Source organism: Panthera tigris, chromosome F2 (assembly GCF_018350195.1).
Source record: "Panthera tigris isolate Pti1 chromosome F2, P.tigris_Pti1_mat1.1, whole genome shotgun sequence".
Classification (NCBI taxonomy): Eukaryota; Metazoa; Chordata; class Mammalia; order Carnivora; family Felidae; genus Panthera; species Panthera tigris.
The window spans coordinates 48,554,511-48,574,223 of NC_056676.1; the positions used below are offsets into that span (position 1 = coordinate 48,554,511).

A 19,713-nucleotide genomic window follows, 5' to 3' on the forward strand; every position below is an offset into this window, starting at 1 on the left:
AGAAAAGACACATCTTATGACTTTGATCTTTTTGAATTTGGTGAAACTTGTTTTGATGCCTAATATATGATCTATTCTGGAGAATGTTCCATGTGCACTTGAAAAGAATGTGTATTCTGCTATTTTAGGAAGGAATGTTCTGAATATATCTGGTAAGTCCATCTGAAACCGTGTGTCATTCAAAACCACTGTCCTTATTGATTTTTCTGTTTGGGTGATCTGTCCATTGATACAAGTGGGATGTTAAAGTTCCCTACCATTATTGTATTGCTATCAATTAGTTCCTTTGTGTTTGTTATTAACTGTTTTATGTATTTGAATGCTTCCATGTTGGGTGCATAAATACTTAACAGTTATTACATCTTCTTGTTGGATTGTCCCCCTTATGATGATAAAGTGTCCTTCTTTGTCTCTTGTAACAGTCTTTGTTTTAAAGTCTATTTTGTCCAATATAAGTGTTGTTATACCCCAGCTTTCTTTTCACATCCATTTGCATGGTCAATGCTTTTCCATTCCTTCACTTTCAATCTGCCTGTGTCTTTAGGTAAGAAACGAGTCTCTTATAGGCAGCATATAGATGGGTCTTGGTTTTTTTATCCATACCATTACTCTGGTTTTTTTTTTTTAATGTCTATTTATTTTTGAGAGAGAGAGAGACAGAGACAGAGACAGAGACACAGACACAGACAGACACAGCATGAGCAGGGGAGGGGCAGAGAGAGAAGGAGACACAGAATCTGAAGCAGGCTCCAGGCTTTGAGCTGTCAGCATGGAGCCCGATGCAGGGCTCAAACTCATGGACTGTGAGATCATGACCTGAGCCGAAGTCAGATGCTTAACCGACTGAGCCGCCCAGGTGCCCCTACTCTGTGTCTTTTAATTGGAGTGTTCAGTCCATTTATATTCAAAGTAATTATTGATAGATATGTTTTTATTGCAATTTTGTTACTTGTGGTTGTTTTTATAGTTCTTCTCAGTTCCTTTCCTTTCTTGCTCTCTTCTGTCATGTTTGCTGGCTTTCTTTAGAAATATACTTGGATTCCTTTCCTTTATTTTTTGTATATCTGTAACTGGTTTTTGACTTATGATTACCATTAGGTATGTATATAACACCTGGAGATACCAGTTTATATTAAATTGCTGGTCACTTAAGTTTGAACCCATTCTTTACAACTCTTCCCAACTGTGTTTTAGGTATATGGTGTCATACTTTACATTCTTTCAGTTTGTGATTTGACTGATTTTTACAGATATACATAATTTTACTGCTTTCGTCCTTCCTACTTTTCTTAAGAAATTTTTTTTTAATGTTTTTATTTATTTTTGAGAGAGCGAGTGAGCGAGCAGGGGAAGGGCGGGGGGGGGGGCGCGGTGGAGACAGAGACTATGAAGCAGGCTCCAGGCTCTGAGCTGTCAGCACAGAGCCCAACGCAGGGCTTGAACTCACAGACTGTGAGATCATGACCTGAGCCAAAGTTGGACACTCACCCGACTGAGCCACCCAGGCGCCCCTTACTTTTCTTACTCTTACATATGGCCTTTCTTTTCCACTCAAAGAGTCCCCTTTACTATTTCTTATTATGTAGTGGTCATGAACTCCCTTCACTTTTGTTGTCTGGGAAACTATCTCTCCTATTCTGAATGATAGACTTGCTGGATAGATATTCTTGGTTACAGATTTTTTTTTTTTTCTTTCAGTACTTTGAATATATCATGTCACTGTCTTCTGCCCTGCAAAGTTTCCACTGAAAAGTCTGCTGATAGCCTTATGGGGTTTCCCCTTGTATGTAACTGTGTTCTTTTCTCTTGATGCTTTTAAAATTTTCTCTTTACCACTACTTTTTGCCATTTTAATTACTATGTGTTTTGGTGTGGAGCTCCTAGAGTAGCTTCATTGTGAAATCTCTGTGCTTCCTGGATCTGGATATCTGGTTTTTTCGCCCAGATTAGGGAAGTTTTCAGCTGTTATTTCTTCAAATAAATTTTCTGCCCCCTTTTTTTCTCTTCTTTTCTGGGATCCCTATAATGAGAATGTTAATATGCTTGATGAAGTTGCTGAGTTCCCTAAATGTGTTATCATCTTGTATGATTTTTTTTCCTCTCACCGGCTCAGCTTGGTTACCTTTCATTATTCTGTCCAACACGTTGCTAATTCATTTTTCTGCTTCCTCTAGCCTGCTATTTATTCCATCTAGTGTATTTTTAATTTTATTTACTGTGTTCTTCATCTTTGGTTCTTTTTTTCTTATCTCTTTGTTAAGAGTCTCACTGATGTCCTCCACTCTTTACTCAAATCCAGTGAGTGTCTTTATGATCATTACTTTAAATTCTCTAGCAGACATATTACTCATCTCTGTCACATCTAGGTCTCTTGCTGTGGTTTTGTTCTCTTTTATTTGGTACATATTCCTCTCTCTTCATTCTGTCTAACTTTCTGTGTCTGTTTCTGTGTGTTAGGAAAGTCAGCTACCTCTTCTGGTCTTGAAAGTAACAGCCTTATGAAGAAGAGGTCCTATGGTGCCCTGCAGTGCAGTGTCCCCCGTTCACCGGAATCTGGTGCTTCAGGGGTATCTTCTAGGTGTGTTGTGTGCACCCTACTGTTGTATGTTGGGCACTTTTGCCTTTAGTCCAGTCTTCTGCAGTGGCTCTCTTTGCCTGTTGTGGGCAGTGTTTGGTCCCTGTTGTTGTTAGTGGGCCAGTCTGGGGCCACCGTGAGCTTGAGTTTAGTCAGACCAGGTGTTTGTCCAAGATGCAGTAGCACCAGACTGAAGGATGCTTTCCCTGTGTTGTCCCCAGAGAAGCTTTTATTGGTTGGTGAGGACTGCAGTCAGACCAACTGTCTGCCTCCAGCCCACTCTTGGGACTTTCTGCCTGGTGTGTTTGGTTATCTTGCCCTCACCCAAGGGCAGGAGTCACTTTGGAGTGGTGCTTACACACCGCCAGGCTTGTGGCTCCAGTTTGAATAGGCTGCAAAAAAGAGCTATTGGAGGGGGCAGGGCCCACGTTGTTTACAGGGTTTATCCCGGCAGAGGGTACCTGCTGCCAATGCAGGGTGCAGCTGGTGTGACCACTGGGGTAGGGCCCACGGTTTTGTTCTGTTCTTTGGTGGGGCCCACCACCACCGGCGGATCAAAGCTTTACAAAGCGTGGGGTTGGGAGATAGGTGTTGGCAAAGTGCCACCACCTTCTGGGGGAGGGGACCTCCAGTGCTGGGACTGAGGCAGGTGCGGCTGGAAGAGGCAGATCCCCTAAGCAGGCAGGTGGCGGTGCAAGCAAGTTAGGTAGTGTGTATCAGGCATCGGGCTGGTTCCTGAAGGTGGCCATGTGTTTATGCTGGGGGGCAGGAAAGGGAAATGGTGTTTTCCAGCTCCTTTGTTCTTGGGGGAGTCTCCCAGTGATCTCTACCCCTTGGGGACACACTTTGAAATCAGTAAATAACCCTCCTGTGTGCCGCAGGCTGCTGCATCTATGTTGTATCTCCACAGACTATTTGTAGTGCTCTTTTTAAGGGTGGGGACTCAGCTGCCTCTTCCAGAACCCAGCCTGCTGATTTTTTAAATTCCAGACTTTAAGTCCCACTGGTTGTGAGAACTCCTGAAATTCAGCACCTCTAGTTTTCAAAGCCAAATGTTATGGGGATTCATATTCCCCATGCAGGTTCCCCTGTGTGATAGTCTCTCTCCCGTCTCCATGCCCATGGCTCCCTCCTTCCCAGGGACCACCGGGGTTTGGTTAGCTCTGACCATGTCTCTGCCTGTCCTACCCTTCTCAGTGTGGCCTCTTCTCTTCCTTTCATTGTGGAGTTCTGTTGTGCCAGTCTTTGGGTTGTTTTCTGGGTCATTTACACTGATATGAGCGTTATCTGTGGGCCGAGATGAGCTTAGGGTGCTCCTGCTCCACCATCTTCCCAGGTACTCCACCTCCATTCCTTTTTATCTTTCAGAAATGTATCCAAATGTCTATAATTCATTGATAGACCTTTCCCTGCTTTTTTTGTACAGTTAAGTTACAGATTTTCTGTTTTGTCCTTAACCCTTTTTTCCCATTTAAATGGCAGTTGGAGAAGAGAATGTTATTATATAAGTTTAGTGCATTTCTCTTAAATCCAAATTTTCATCTTTTCTTACTCTACATGTTCTCTTTGGGTAATTTCATTCACATATTTCAATTACCATTTTTATAATGATGGCTTCCAAATCTACATCCTTTACCTAAAGTCTCTTACCTGCAAGCTCTATTTATTTAACTGCCTACTAGTAGATATCCACACTCACATGTCCCATGGGCACTTCAAACTGTCCATGCAAATGAATGGATAAACAAATTATGATGTACCTACACAATGGAATACTACTTAGCAATTAAAAAGAATGAACTATTGGTACACGGAACAACATGGATGAATCTCAAAATAATGATGCCAAGTGAAAGAAGCCAGACAAAAAAAAACATATGCTGTATGATTCTATTTGTATAAAATTCTAGAAAATGCTGCTTTATAATGACAGAAAGCATTATCAGTGGTTGCTAGGGGATGTTATTGGCTTAGTGTGGGGGTAGGGGGTGAGAGGGGAGATAGGAGAGGGGAGAGGGGTTACAAAGAGGCAAGAGGAAACTTTTTGTGGTGATGGATATTTCCTTGATTGTGATAATGCTTTAAAAACCTGTTAAAGCACGCACTTTATACATGTTCAATTTATCATATATCAATATACCTAAATAAAGCTAGAAGAAAACCCTCAGTGTTAAAGGCTTTGTAACAGAAAAACTGCGGTTCCTGCCCACTCTTTTCTATCCTCATCACAATCCTCCTCCTCCACAGCTAATTTGAGGTCTTTCAGGAACTTTTCTTATACACAAGCCATGTTCTAATATGCTTAGTCTGTTATTTTTTAAAGTTTATTTATTTATTTTGAGAGAGAATGTGTGGGGGAGGGGCAGAGAGAGAGGGAGAATCCCATGCAGGCTCTGTGCTGACAGATGTGGGGCTTGATCTCACAAATAGGGAGATCATGACCTGAGCTGAAATCAAGAGTCGGATGTTCAACTGACTAAGCTGCGCATGTGCCCCTCTTCGTCTGTTACTTATTGATTCATCCATTTAGAACTTCAGGCAGTATCTGTTTATTCTTTCCTATATGGTAGTTGGTAATATATTTCTCTTACTCTACCATTTTTACTTATCCTCCCTACCTTCTATAATACAATTTTTGGTTAAATCAATCAGTTCTAGCATTACTAGGAACATTAAATATTGTACATTACTGAGTCAGATGCTTTGATTGCATCTGACTTTAATATCTTCCCTCTTGGTTAATGCAGCAAATGCAGTTTTCCCCATTTGCTTTGTTTTCTGTGTACCTGTAGCTAATTTTTTTCAGATGTCCCAACAGACTTTTAGACATCTAACAGCAACTTTTTTCAGATGCTCAGTATGTCATATAACCCGTCATTTCCAGTACCCCATTCCTATTCCCTTGGAGACATTCCTCCTTCAGCTGGCTGTCCATCAATATGCCCCGGCTGCTTTCTGAACTAGAATCATAGCTATCATGCTAAGGCTTCCTCTTGCCATTCTCCAATGTTGGATCAACTAATTCTTGAGTCCTATGTCATTTTCCTTTCTGGTTTATATTCCATCCGTTGGTTTTAGGAATAGTACATCCTCTCGTTGTTTCCTAAAAGGGAATACTTGAAAGTTAACATTTTTTTATTTCTTAGAGGGCCAAAAAGGTCATTATTTTACTCTCACCTAAATGTTCCGTTGGGTATATAATTCTAGGTTAAATAATATTGTTTCAGAATATTAAAATTATTTTTCAACTGTCTCCTAGTATCTGAATTATTAGATACTCAGAATTAAATTCTTTTTTATGTAGCCTGTTCTTTTCTATCTGGAAGCTTTTATGATTGCTTTATCTTGATGCTCTGAAATTTTTTATTGACATGCCTTGTTCATTCATTGCTCTGATTGGTTTGTTTATTTAACAAATATTGATAGAGAAATAATTACACACACACACACACACACACACACACACACACACACACACTGTTCTAAGCATGAGGGATATAGCCGTGAAAAAAAATAGACAAAATCCCTTCCCTTCATGAAATTTACATTCTAGTGGTGAAGGCAGAAATTAAGAAATAAACTAATATTTAATGAAATGTCAGATAGTGATAAAGACTATAAAGAAATACAAAACAATAATGGAGCAGAGAATGGCAGGATCATTTTTTACACAGGGTGGGCAGAGAATGGTGCTCTGAGGTGACAGTTATGCAGAAAATCAAATGAGGACACGAGTCATGGGACTTTGTGGAGGAAGAGTGCTCTATGTGAGGGGAACAGCAAATATAAAGATTCTTTTTTTTTTTTTTTAATTTTTTTTTTTAACGTTTATTTATTTTTGAGACAGAGAGAGACAGAGCATGAATGGGGGAGGGTCAGAGAGAGAGAGGGAGACACAGAATCTGAAACAGGCTCCAGGCTCTGAGCTGTCAGCACAGAGCCCGACGCGGGGCTTGAACTCACGAACCGCAAGATCATGACCTGAGCCGAAGTCGGACGCTTAACCGACTGAGCCACCCAGGCGCCCCAGCAAATATAAAGATTCTTAAGCATAAGTATACATGGAATGATGAGAAGCAAAAGGCCAATTTGGTGACAATGGAGTGAATAAGAGAAAGAGTGGTAGGAAATGAGGAAAAGAATGGTAGGAAGGTGGATTTGTAGCCAGGAGTCAGGCTACAAATTTATATTTGCTCTTCTCTTCACCTAGAAGACTCTTCCTCCACAGTGTCCCATGAAATTTAAGGCCTCACAGGGCTTGATAGAGTCTTTTGAACAAGGACAAACTTACATTTTAAAAAATCACATTGGTTGGAGTGTGGATCTGAATGGAAATTAACTGTGAGATTTGTAAGAATGTTAACTAGTGAGACTATTAGGAAAATATTTCAGTAGCTTAGGTGCAAGATATAGTGGTCTAGACATAGTAACTTAGTCATAGTGAGAAATGGTCAGATTTGAAATAGATCTTGTAGGGAGAACCAATAGGATTTGCTGCTGGATTGCATATGGGGTGAGAGAAAGAGAGGAGTAAAGGATGAATCTTTAGATCCTTGGCCAGAGCAACTTGGTGAATGGTGGCACCACCTTACTGAGGCAGGGAAGACTGAGGTGAGGGATTGTTTAGGGTTATGTTTTGGACATGGTGGGTTTGAGATGCGGATTGAGAGCTGAGTGAAATTCTCCAGGAGGCAGATGGCCATCAACTCAAGGGTTCACAGGAGAGATGACTCTGGAGATAATGGTGGCAGTCCTTCATGCATAGTTGGTAATGAACACCATGGTTCAGGATGAGTTTCCCCTGAGGAGTGAGTATAGATAAGATAGAGGTCTGAGGGTTGAGCTCTGGAGCACTTCAATATTTAGAATTGGGAAATGGAAGATCAGAAAAAGAACAGCAATAAATAGGTAGGAATCCAGGAGAATTCGTATTCTAGAAGCCAGTTGAGAAAAGTATCTCAGGAGGAGGGCAGGATCCATTATGTAAAACTCTCTTGAGAGCTGAGTAGGATGAGGACTCAGAATTGACTATTGGATTTGACAACATGGAGTTTATTGGTGGCCATGACAAGCAGTTTCACTGAAGCATGAGGATGGTTGGAGAGAGGGCTCAAGAGGGAATGGGAAGAGCAGAATTGGAGAAAGTCAAGACAACTATTTTGAGGAGTTTTTCTATAAAGGAGAACAGAAAAATAATGAGTGGATGGGGATTGGGATGTGGAGTCAAGGAAAGATATTGTTTTGTTGTGTTGTGTTTATAGTGGGAGATAATAGAACAAGTTTGTGTGATGGGATAATCACTGAAGCATAGGTTTGGAATTGGGATGTTGAAAGAGAGGAGAATGTGAGAGAGATCTCTGTAAAAGAAAGTTAATTGACTGAAGTTTTGGTCCAGAAATGTTTTAGTAGTGAGATTGCAGTGTGATGCCAGCTTTTTCAGTTTGGGAGCTAGTACCCTTCTGTTCTGAGAAATGGTCTTATATTCTTCATTTGATTATCATCTACACTCCCCTTTTCCCTGTTGTTCTTTCTAGAACTCCTGTGGTAATGTGTTGGACACTTGGACCGATCCTCTGATTGGGAGGATTTTCTCTCCGATTGTCCATCTCTTCCCTCAGCTTAACTTCTAGTCCTTCTGTAGAGTTTTTTTATTTGAGCTGTCTTATTTTAATTTTCCATAGCATGCTATTCTTATTTTTATTTTTATTTTTTTTTCAACTTTTTTTTTTTATTTATTTTTGGGACAGAGAGAGACAGAGCATGAACGGGGGAGGGGCAGAGAGAGAGGGAGACACAGAATCGGAAACAGGCTCCAGGCTCCGAGCCATCAGCCCAGAGCCTGACGCGGGGCTCGAACTCACGGACCGCGAGGTCGTGACCTGGCTGAAGTCAGATGCTTAACCGACTGCGCCACCCAGGCGCCCCCATGCTATTCTTTTTAAATGGATGCAATAACTTCTCACTTAAGATACTTAGGTTTTTGTTTTGTAATTTATTTTCCTTTCTTCCCTGCATAATCTCTCTTTCCTTCAAATATTCAATGATCTGCTTGCTTGGTCTGTTTTTGATATGGGAGGCTTTCTTCAAATGCCTGATGATCCTTGGCTGCCCAGTTGTACATGTGTGGGACACTAAAAAGGTCCGTGTGCACGAATGGTGGGCTTCATAGTAGGGTGAGCTCAAAGTTGACTGGCTTTTTGTCATTATGTAGAGCTCTTCAAAATCATTGAGTTTTTTCAAAGAATGGGGATGATGGGTATGTGCCTGAACAGAACAGGAACAAGATGAGGGCTCCGTGTTTCTGTAGATAGTTATTCAGTCCCCCTCTTTTCACCTTGTGCCATATCCCTGCCCGGCTCTGTGACTGAAACCCCAAGTTAGAACATCTCTAGCTCCATTTCTTCTGGTAGAATGCAGTAGTCATCTGGCTTCTGGGGTAGGGGTTGGAGTTGGGATGGCATGGAGAGAAATTGATTAGTAAACAGTCCTACAATATTGGCCTTTTGTGCTACTTGCTACTTCAAAGAACTGAGACTCTCAGAATCTTTAGGGCACATCCACTCATTGTCATCTGAATCCCTCCACTCCTATTTTGTAGTCCACCCCGAATCCCATTAAATCACTTTTCACTCCTGTAATAGCTTTCTGTCTTGGAAGGTTGGGGCTTTCTTTTTTGTTTTGCTTTTATTCTTTGGAAAAGTCAGATCTGCTAGTGTAGTCTCTCCTGTTCATGTACTAATGGGTTAGAACCTTTTATTCTTCATTATAATTTTAGTGAGGAACCATGAGGAGAGAAAGGAGGCAAACATAATGTGGTTAATGTGCAGGTTTATCCAGAACCCATCTGCATTCCTATAAAGTGTAATCTTCACAGTAACTAATGTTTATTGAGTGCTCACTATATGCCAGACACTGTTCGAAGTGCTTTATATTTATTAACTCAGTACTCATAACAATCTTACGTGACAGGTACTATTATTATTGCCATTTTACAGGTGAAGAAACTAAAACACAGAAAAGTTACATAAGTTGACAATCAGACTCTAGAGATACTCCCTGCTTAAAATTCTCCGATAGGATTTCATTCCTGGATTTGAAAATCCGGGCCAGGCAATTTAGCAGGCTATTTGTGCTTTCCAGGATCAGGCCCAGTGTACCTCTCCAACCTCACTCTCTACACTTAATGCCACTGTTTGACCTTGTGTTCTAGCCACACTGAGCTTCTTGCCCTGCATGTACACACTCTAGTGATCCTCATGCCTTTTTCATGCTCCGCCCCAAACATTCCTTCATTTTCTAGAGTGCTCAGTACAGTGTTAAGGGATTCAGCATATGCTTATAAATTGAATATTGTAGTTTATTTCACGTATCAACTCATGCTTTTGATTTGCTTTGACTTAGCATGTCTTCCTGAAAAATGTATAATTAAATAAAGTAATATTCCATTGTATATGAAGGATTCATAAGTCTAACAGACTAACTTGAAATTATCTCCTTAAAATTTGATTATATTGAGGGGTACCTGGCTAGTTCAGTTGGTTCACTCTTTATCTCGGGTCGTGAATTTGAACCCCATATTGGGCACAAAGATTACTTTAAATAAATAAATAAAAGTGAAAAAAGTTATACTGTATTGAGAGTGAGGCAAAGATTCTTTTGGAGTATAAGTGAAAAGGTATATACTTTAAATAGTAAATGAATTCCATTCACTGGCTCTTAAAATGTTTTCTAACCTTATCTTGTTGTTTTCCTTAATAGCTTTTTCTTCCTCTTGCAAATTTGGAATGTTCACCAAATGTTGAAACTTTCCTTTGCAAAGCTTTTGTACCAACCTGTACAGAACAAATTCGTGTGGTTCCACCTTGTCGTAAATCTTGTGAGAAAGTATATTCTGATTGCAAAAAGTTAATTGACACTTTTGGTATCCGATGGCCTGAAGAACTTGAATGTGATAGGTAAGTCATGTTTTCAACTGAAAGCTTCCAATGATATTTTAATGTTGGTGTTAGTTTTCCAGAATGTTTGTGACAGGCTTTCATTATTTATTTCAAAAATGTATATTGCACACTTAATGGGTGATAAGTGTTTTGGACACAATGGTGAGCAAAAACAGACTTACAGTGGGAACTTTGGGGTGGAAGGAACAGATAGTAATCAAATAATTACAGTAATAAGTATAAAATTATAACCATGCTAGATACAACAGAGAAGTACACAGTTGTATGAGAACATGTAATGGTGCCTTTGACCCAAACTGGGAGGGAATGAACTTATTATCAATTCAGTGACCTTTTTACTCATTGACCTTCATTAATTACTTTGGTCTCTTATTCTGTAGACATTGGGGGATCATTAATTTGAAATATTCTATGGATACAATGAGACTTGGCATTATAAAGCTGGGGAGGAAGCTGTGTCTACATTTTTGTTTCTTTATCTGTAGAATAAAGTATAGAACCTTTGTGGAAGTCATATACTTCCAGTAGATGCATAATTGTTTTTAAGAACACTTGATCATACAAAGTTGAGGATGTTCATACCTTACACTGTAGGTGGTCCCCTTCTATAGAAACGTTTACAGAAACAAGGAACCATACACAAGAATATTGATTACTACATTATTCCTAATTTTTTAAAAAATGGAAAAAATGAAAGTCCATTGTAGAAGAATGTAATAAATGTAAACTGTGGCATACGTACACATTAAACTACTACTATACAGTTGACAAAATTAATGGTTGATCCATATCTGTAAACACAGATAAATCCAAAAATTACAGTGTTCAGTAAAAAAAAGGATGCTAAGGTAGGATATATACAGCATGATATCATTTATATAAAATTCAAACCTGCTAAATAATACTATGTAACATTATGGTTAGAAAATAACATAGTAAAAAATTTTTTTAAATTCACAAAGAGAATGAAAACTGAGCTTGTGGTGATGAGTATTTCTGGGAAGAAAGAATAGGACCAGAAAGGGGTCCCACCCGATCTCTAATGTTCTATTGTTTTATTTTAAAAGATATAAAGCAAAATTGACATAATAAGTTTTGAAATGCTGGTAGATATATGTGTTCTTTTTATGGGCATACATATTATTTTCTACTTTTATCTAAAGAGTATTTTAAATGTTTTCTTGTTTAACATGGCTCAGCCCATGGAGTGCGCAACTCGATCTTGGGGTTGTGAATTCAAGCCCCACGTTGGGTATAGAGATTACTTAAAAATAAAATCTTTCAAAAAGTAAAGTAAAATAAAATACATAAATTGTTTCCTTGTTAAAAACTCCCACTCATTTTTAAACCATATAGATCCTCCCAATTAATACTGGTGTGTAGATACTCTACTGAGTGATAAAGTGTTACACAAAATAGAAATATACCTGTGTGTCACTCTGGTCTGCTCATAAACGAGGGAGGCAAGGAGTACAAACGTCCAGTTAGAAAATAAACATGTCATGGGGATAGAATGTACAGCATGGGGAATATAGTAACATTGTGTTAACTTTATAAGGTGACAGATGGTAACTAGACTTATTGTGGTGACCATTTCTCAATGTATACAAATGTCGAATCACTGGGTTATACATCTGCAACTCATAATATTGTATGTCAGCTATACTTCAATTAAAAAAAAAGAAAAACAGCCGGGTGCCTGGGTGGCTCAGCTGGTTAAGCAAGCCCCGCATCAGGCTATGTGCTGACAGCTCAGAGCCTAGAGCCTGCTTCAGATTCTGTGTCTCCCTCTCTCTCTGCCCGTACCCCACTTGCACTCTCTCTCTCAAAAATAAACATTAAAAAAACAGAAACAAAAACAGCCAAACTGAAACAAAACGGTGATGTGAGAGAACTCTACCCTGTCAGTCCTGAAAACAGAAGGGGCTAGTTTCAGCCAGTTTTAGCTGCTATCCCCTTAGTTCTATGGCTGATCTACTTTACCTGTAGGCACTAAAAAAAAGTGACTTTCCCCAAGACTTATACTCCAAATGCTGTACACAGACAAGCCAGCACTTTTTTTTTTTTTAAGGTTATTTGAGAAAGAGAGTACGCACAAGCAGGAAAGGGGCAGAAAGAGAGGCGGAGAGAGAACCCCAAGCAGGCTCCATGCTGTCAGTGCAGAACCTAACATGGGCTCAAACTCACAAATCGTCAGATCGTGTCCTGAGCCAACATCCAGAGTTGGACACTTAACCGACTGAGCTACCCAGGTGCCCCAGCACTTTTCTGTCTTGAGGCTGCTAACTAAGATAAATTCCTTGTTTTTAGGATAAATGCTTTCTTAAATATTTAGTCTTAGAAGGAGAAATTACTTAAAAATTACTAGTTAGAGGCACCTGCCTGGCTCAGTTGGTAGAGTATGCAGCTCTTGATCTCAGGTTGTGAGTTCACGCCCAACCTTGGGTGTAGAGCTTCCTTTAAAATAAAGTTTAAAAAATAAAAATTGTTTTTTGAGTAAGGGAATTTTAATGTTCACATGCAATAATACAATACAATACAATATAATATTAAGTATATGTGAGTGCACTGGGGCCTAACAACCACAAGTGTTTAGTTAATTTCAAAGCTCTAACCTATGGTCTGTTCAGGTTGTGTGTCTTCCCATTAATTATGAATGCATGAGGAAATATTTTATAGTTGGAAAGCATACATTAAAATAGTGAATCGGTCAAAATGTTGACTCTATATATTTAATTTATTTAATTATATATTAATTTTTATAATTTTTACAGATTGCAATACTGTGATGAGACTGTTCCTGTAACTTTTGATCCACACACACAGTTTCTTGGTCCTCAGAAGAAAACAGAGCAAGTCCAAAGAGACATTGGATTTTGGTGTCCCAGGCATCTTAAGACTTCTGGGGGACAAGGCTATAAGTTTCTGGGAATTGACCAGTGTGCACCTCCGTGCCCTAACATGTATTTTAAAAGTGATGAGCTAGAGTTCGCAAAAAGTTTTATCGGAATAGTTTCAATATTTTGTCTTTGTGCAACCCTGTTCACATTCCTTACTTTCTTAATTGATGTTAAAAGATTCAGATACCCAGAGAGACCAATTATATATTACTCTGTCTGTTACAGCATTGTCTCTCTGATGTACTTTATAGGATTCTTGCTAGGCAATCGCACAGCCTGCAATAAGGCAGATGAGAAGCTAGAACTCGGTGACACAGTAGTTCTAGGATCTCAGAATAAGGCTTGCACTGTTCTCTTTATGTTTTTGTATTTTTTCACAATGGCTGGCACCGTATGGTGGGTGATACTTACCATTACTTGGTTCTTAGCTGCAGGAAGAAAATGGAGTTGTGAAGCCATTGAACAAAAAGCGGTGTGGTTTCATGCTGTTGCGTGGGGAATACCAGGTTTTCTGACTGTTATGCTTCTTGCTATGAACAAAGTTGAAGGAGACAACATTAGTGGCGTTTGCTTTGTCGGCCTATATGACCTGGATGCTTCTCGCTACTTTGTGCTCTTGCCATTGTGCTTTTGTGTGTTTGTTGGGCTGTCTCTTCTTTTAGCTGGCATTATTTCCTTAAATCATGTTCGACAAGTTATACAACATGATGGCCGGAACCAAGAGAAACTAAAAAAATTTATGATTCGAATTGGAGTCTTTAGTGGCCTGTATCTTGTACCATTAGTGACACTTCTCGGATGTTATGTCTATGAGCAAGTGAACAGGATGACCTGGGAGATAACTTGGGTCTCTGACCACTGTCGTCAGTACCACATCCCGTGTCCTTATCAGGTAAGAGAGCATTTGTATTAGTTCACTGTTTAATTTTAACATAGAGAATGTTCCCTGGAAATACACTTGAACTAATCATGAACATGACATTAGATTTCAGATAAGAAAATCCAGTAGACAGAGGGGATGATTCCCTGTGCATCAGTTGAAACTGGGGTCAGTGTCTCAAGAGTTCTTTCCTCAAGTGTAGGCTTTGTTTACAGTAGTAAAGTGCCTCCTCTAGCTACTCTTCTAAAAAGTAAATTTGGTTGCAAAGGCAGATTAATAATAATGAGGAACGGAAACAGAAGAACGAGTCTGTCACAGGGAAAAAAAGAGAAGTAACTTCTGATTTGGGAGTTGCTTTTCATTCTTCAGCGGTGGGAACCTTATTTGGGTATTTTTAATTTGATCATATTATATTTGGGTATATGATCATGTTATATTTGGGTATATTTAATTTGATCATATTATCGTATCATTTTTTGTTTAGTATACACTTACAAAAACAGAACTTATTTTACTGTATTATACAGATACTTATTTCACTCCAACCAACCAAATTTTTATAACAAACATCAACAATGCATACTCTATAATAGTATGTTGTTCCAATGGTTTCAGTATAATTTTTTGGTAGACTATAATAAAAGAAAGTAGATAAATACTTAGAGCCAAATATTTTGGCAATTATAAGAGGCTGCTATAGTTAGAGGTGGAAAATGCTGGGAAATCAAACCAAGATTTCGGATATTCTTCCTAAATATATTTAGGTGTTTTTTTCCTTTCTGGCTATATATTTTGATACCCAGATGAAAGTTCTATATTCAGAACTTCAGTGAAGAATGTATTATACTTAAAGTAGCACTGTTCATTTTATTATGCTATGTCAAATGTTCTATACTAAAACAGACCGAAGATTTATATTTTGTTCAAGTTTTACATTGACTATATAGACTGCTCTCCAGTCTGAATGTATCACTGACATTTTTATTATTCACTTTTTTGTAGGCCAGAACAGAAACTCGACCAGAATTGGCTTTATTTATGATAAAATATCTGATGACATTAATTGTTGGCATCTCTGCGGTCTTCTGGGTTGGAAGCAAAAAGACATGCACGGAGTGGGCAGGGTTTTTTAGACGAAATCGCAAGAGAGAGTAAGAACCTATTGAATTATCTGATGTTGTTTTAAGTAGAACAAATACCAAGGGACTATTCAAGTCCTCATCGTACTGGCGTTTCATTATATCAACTGTTGTTTCAAGTTTGGAAATCTTTTTCGTGGAGAGCTCTACTTTATTTTGGCACCCGTTATTAATAGTCTTTGGCCTGTAGTATTCTGTTGAAGTATGAAAGATGTGTAAACTGTGCATTTTCTTTCCCTGGCTTATATTTAATGTTATAACTGTTATCACTGGATTATTTTGGGTGCAGCATTTTAAGTAATTTTTCAAAATCAGTGATAAAAGGCTAAGTGGGATCAAATATATGTAAGGAAATCTATAAAGTATGATTCAAATATATGATCATTATTTACTACTTTTAAATTTTATTATACACAGTATCGCCTTAAAATGTCACTTATTTGCCTCAAGATGGTAAAATTTTAAACTTACATAGTATAACAGGATAGTAGACTTATATTTATGAGTTTGTTTTAGTTATATACAGTGTACACTCTCTCCTGTCAACAATGTACTAGAGAGTTTTTTAAACTGTTCCCCATTGGTTTAATAAACTTTTTTTGTGGTAAAATTTTCAGAACTATAGATCTTTTCTAAGTTTTGAAGTCTGAAAATTGCATTTAACTGGACTTAATTTTTTTGCACTGTTATGACACATCTATCCTGTATTTATATACTCACACTCACTTCATTATAACTTGCTAGCTTTATTGTTAGAAAGCAAATCATTGAATTTAACAACGACCATTAATTATATTCTACGTCCTTTCTCCTCTGGTTTACTTTTATATTTGACGTATTTATATGTGATACACAGATAGTCTCCTACTTTATGCCGCTGTAAGTTTCCTGGCCCTCATCCTTTGATTTTGCCTAATTCCTTGCCAATCTATTTATGCTGACAAAGGCAACTAACAACGTATGCACAAAAGAGTTCACTTCATGACAATCTACTTCTGTCTCCTAGTATTTATAATCCCAGATTTTACAAGTATAAATCATTTAGAATTCTTAACTTGACCGATTAGGGTTTTTTGGCACAAGATAGGATACGCTTTTTGGTTTCTACTGTGTAACACTTAACACTTACCAACTCAACCCTCTCCTTGGTTTCTCTCAGTCCAATCAGTGAAAGTCGAAGAGTACTACAGGAGTCGTGTGAGTTCTTCTTAAAGCACAATTCTAAAGTTAAACACAAAAAGAAGCACTACAAACCAAGTTCACACAAGCTGAAGGTCATTTCCAAATCCATGGGAACGAGCACAGGTGCCACGGCCAATCACGGCACTTCCGCAGTAGCGATCACGGACCACGATTACTTAGGACAAGAAACTTTGACAGAAATACAAACCTCCCCGGAAACATCAGTGAGGGAGGTGAGAGCAGATGGAGCGAGCACCCCCAGATCAAGAGAACAGGACTGTGGGGATCCTGCCTCCCCAGCAGCATCCAGCTCCAAACTCTGTGGAGAACAGGCTGACGGGAAAGGCCGGGCAGGCAACGGGAATGATAAGATCAGTGTATCCGAAAGTACGCGGAGTGAAGGAAGGTGAGCTTTGATTTTGCGATCTTCAATCAGGACTATTTTGAATACTGTATTATATATGTTTTTATTAGAGCGTAGCGCATCTGGAAAGGAGATGGTGCGTCCGTACACTTCATCCAAGGAAGTTTGGGTTCCGCCTATAAACGTGCTGTTTGATACTTTAATTCTCAGCTTTGAAAAGAGCCTTCGTGAATGTTGTTCAAGTAGGAATGTTCATTTCTGTGGTAAATTGTTAAGGATCGCATGTATATGTAGGTAAATGTTTACCATCCTTCTGAAATACAGGCTATTAAGTTTTAATCAGTACTGTATGACAGTACTAAAAGGCATTTGTCATTTTATGTGAAGATGATTATAAAAGGTTTTTTATTTTCTGGACATGAAAGGACGTTGACATTATCTTTAATGAATTTTTCCAAACGGTCACTGGTGATCCGAACACAGGTAAATATCGAATTAGCCAGAATGCTGACAGCTAAGTACTTTTAGGTCTCCAGGTTTCTCACCTCACCCTCCCAAACTAGACCAAATGTGCCTTGTGTTCCTGTGACAGCTTTTGCATGCTGGATATAGTTAGACATGCGCCTTTAAAACTCCACTCGATTTGTAAATTCCTCAAAGGCAGAGCTGAGGTCCAGTTCATCTTTGTGTTGGAATTACACAACATCTCACCCATGGTGGGAAATGAGGAAAATATTGCTAAACGGAGAGCAGGATCCTGTCTTATGAGTTGTATTCCCCACGATACGCCACGTCCGGCCCGTGCCCGGGTGGTCCTTAATGCAGTTTCTGAAGTTGGCGAAAATTGGATTTGAACATGAAGTAAACGTGTTTTGAGGTGTTAGAGTACACACACACAGTTGTAGTTAACTGTCCTCTGATCAAGGAGGATACTGGTTGGGAATAAAACTCGTGGAAAGTGGGTAGCAGCTGTAAGGACATCGGGCATCACAGTTGTGCTCTCGTCTGTGTGTGTGTCAGCTTTCGTCTTTTTACCTAGGGTGACTCCAAAAAGTGAGGTCCCCGAGACCGGCCCGGTGCAGAGCAGCGGCTTGCAGGTCCCAGGTTCTTCGGAGCCAGGCAGCCTGAAAGGCTCCACGTCCCTGCTCGTTCACTCAGCTTCGGGAGGTGGAAAAGAGCAGGCCGCTGGCGGTCACTCTGATACTTGAAAAACAGGCGATCCCATCGCTGAGAAGTGGATTCATGTGACACTGGAGCGGACAGCACGCTGTCTTATCAACACCACTCTTCTGTTCTCTTGCACTGACAGCTACCTTACCTACTGTTACACTGGAAACGATGGATTCCGAGAATTAGGGGATTTGTTTCGCACAGAGGTTAACGATGGCAATATACCCAGAAAGCGGAAATGTGCAGGTTAATAATATTTTTTTTAAGTTGTGTGCGAGGAGGGAGTTAGAGGAATCTTCTTTTTCTATTTACGAAGATTCTCCTCTTGCTAAAAGTATTTTAAGATGTGTACTATATGCTGTTTTACTTTTATGGCATGAAATCAAGATATTTCTTTGCTGAAGTATTTAAAACTTATCTTTGTATCTTTTTTATATATTTGAAAATAAGTTTATATGTATTTGAACTTTTCTTAGAAATCCTGGAACAGCTATTCAAATATTTTTATGTTACTTGATATTTTAACACTGCTTTGGTAGCCTTTACACTGAGTTTCTAAGAAAATTGAAAAATAGTATTCTTTTACAGTATAAAAAATATTTGACACACCAGAAGGTGTTGTCATGGGAATTCACCTTTAAAAGTCCGCTTATTCCACCTTATCTTCCCTGTGTGAATTTTAGAGAGTCTTGCTCTAGGAATTTCATACATCTGCTGTGCCTCTAAAATAAGGTGCTTGACATCCACCGTTGATTATGTTATGCTGCTCACTGATCCTTCTACAGTTTTAAATAACATGTTCTAAAGGATTAGATGAAATGTTACTCTTTTAGAATTTAAGCCAAGTGCAATTGATTTTCTTTAAAAAAAAAAAAAAGTTTTATGCCCACTCAAGATTGTATATTTATGACTATTTACAGTTGCTTATACTTTTAACTTTTTTTTTTTTAACTTTTAGAATACTAAAGTTTATATAGTATCTTTCTCAGACATTACATAGATGTCATTTCTGCACTTACATAGGATTTTGCCGAACATTTAAAAGTGTGTTTAGCAATATTAGTGCCAATCAAATGGGGGAGAAAATGTAGTCCTGATAAACAAAATGTATTTTATATTACATACTTTAAAATATTAAATATTTTTCCTAATTTTTGTTTTCAAATTAAGTGTTATACCTTAAGGTTTTCTGATGCTTCTGGGTTTTTTCTATTTAGCATTCTATTAAAGCATAAAAAGATTATCATGTACTGTATGGAAAATGTAAATATTAACTTTTCCACATTTTTGAACTTTGTATACAAAAACATTGTATGTCTTTCCAGCAATAAAATTTTCTTTGAGAGATTATGGAGTATTGTGTGATTAGTTTTAGTGATCCTGACCCTGAAAGTGGTAGAATTTTTCAGATCAGTGGCCCCATGATTAATAACTTGGAAGCTTTTTTTTTTTTTTAAACTGGAAGAGAAGACAGGACTATTTTTCATCTGTTACAATTTCTTTCCAGAATATACATTATACAGCCATATTTACCATAACCTTTTA

At 38.5% G+C, this 19,713-nt stretch overlaps 1 protein-coding gene across 3 annotated transcripts in view; it reads left to right on the forward strand.

Annotated features, from left to right (window-relative positions):
- Positions 1 to 19,513, forward strand: part of FZD6 (frizzled class receptor 6) — a 43,675-nt gene extending 24,162 nt beyond the window's left edge. For all 3 annotated transcript variants that reach the window (XM_042973418.1, XM_042973419.1, XM_042973420.1), the window contains exons 3-7: positions 10,334 to 10,530; positions 13,308 to 14,325; positions 15,316 to 15,464; positions 16,612 to 17,040; positions 18,038 to 19,513. In XM_042973418.1, coding sequence (XP_042829352.1) covers positions 10,334 to 10,530; positions 13,308 to 14,325; positions 15,316 to 15,464; positions 16,612 to 17,040; positions 18,038 to 18,206 — 1,962 coding nt within the window. In that variant the 3' untranslated portion in view covers positions 18,207 to 19,513. The remainder of the gene's footprint in view (positions 1 to 10,333; positions 10,531 to 13,307; positions 14,326 to 15,315; positions 15,465 to 16,611; positions 17,041 to 18,037) is intronic.
- The last annotated feature ends 200 nt before the right edge of the window (positions 19,514 to 19,713 follow it).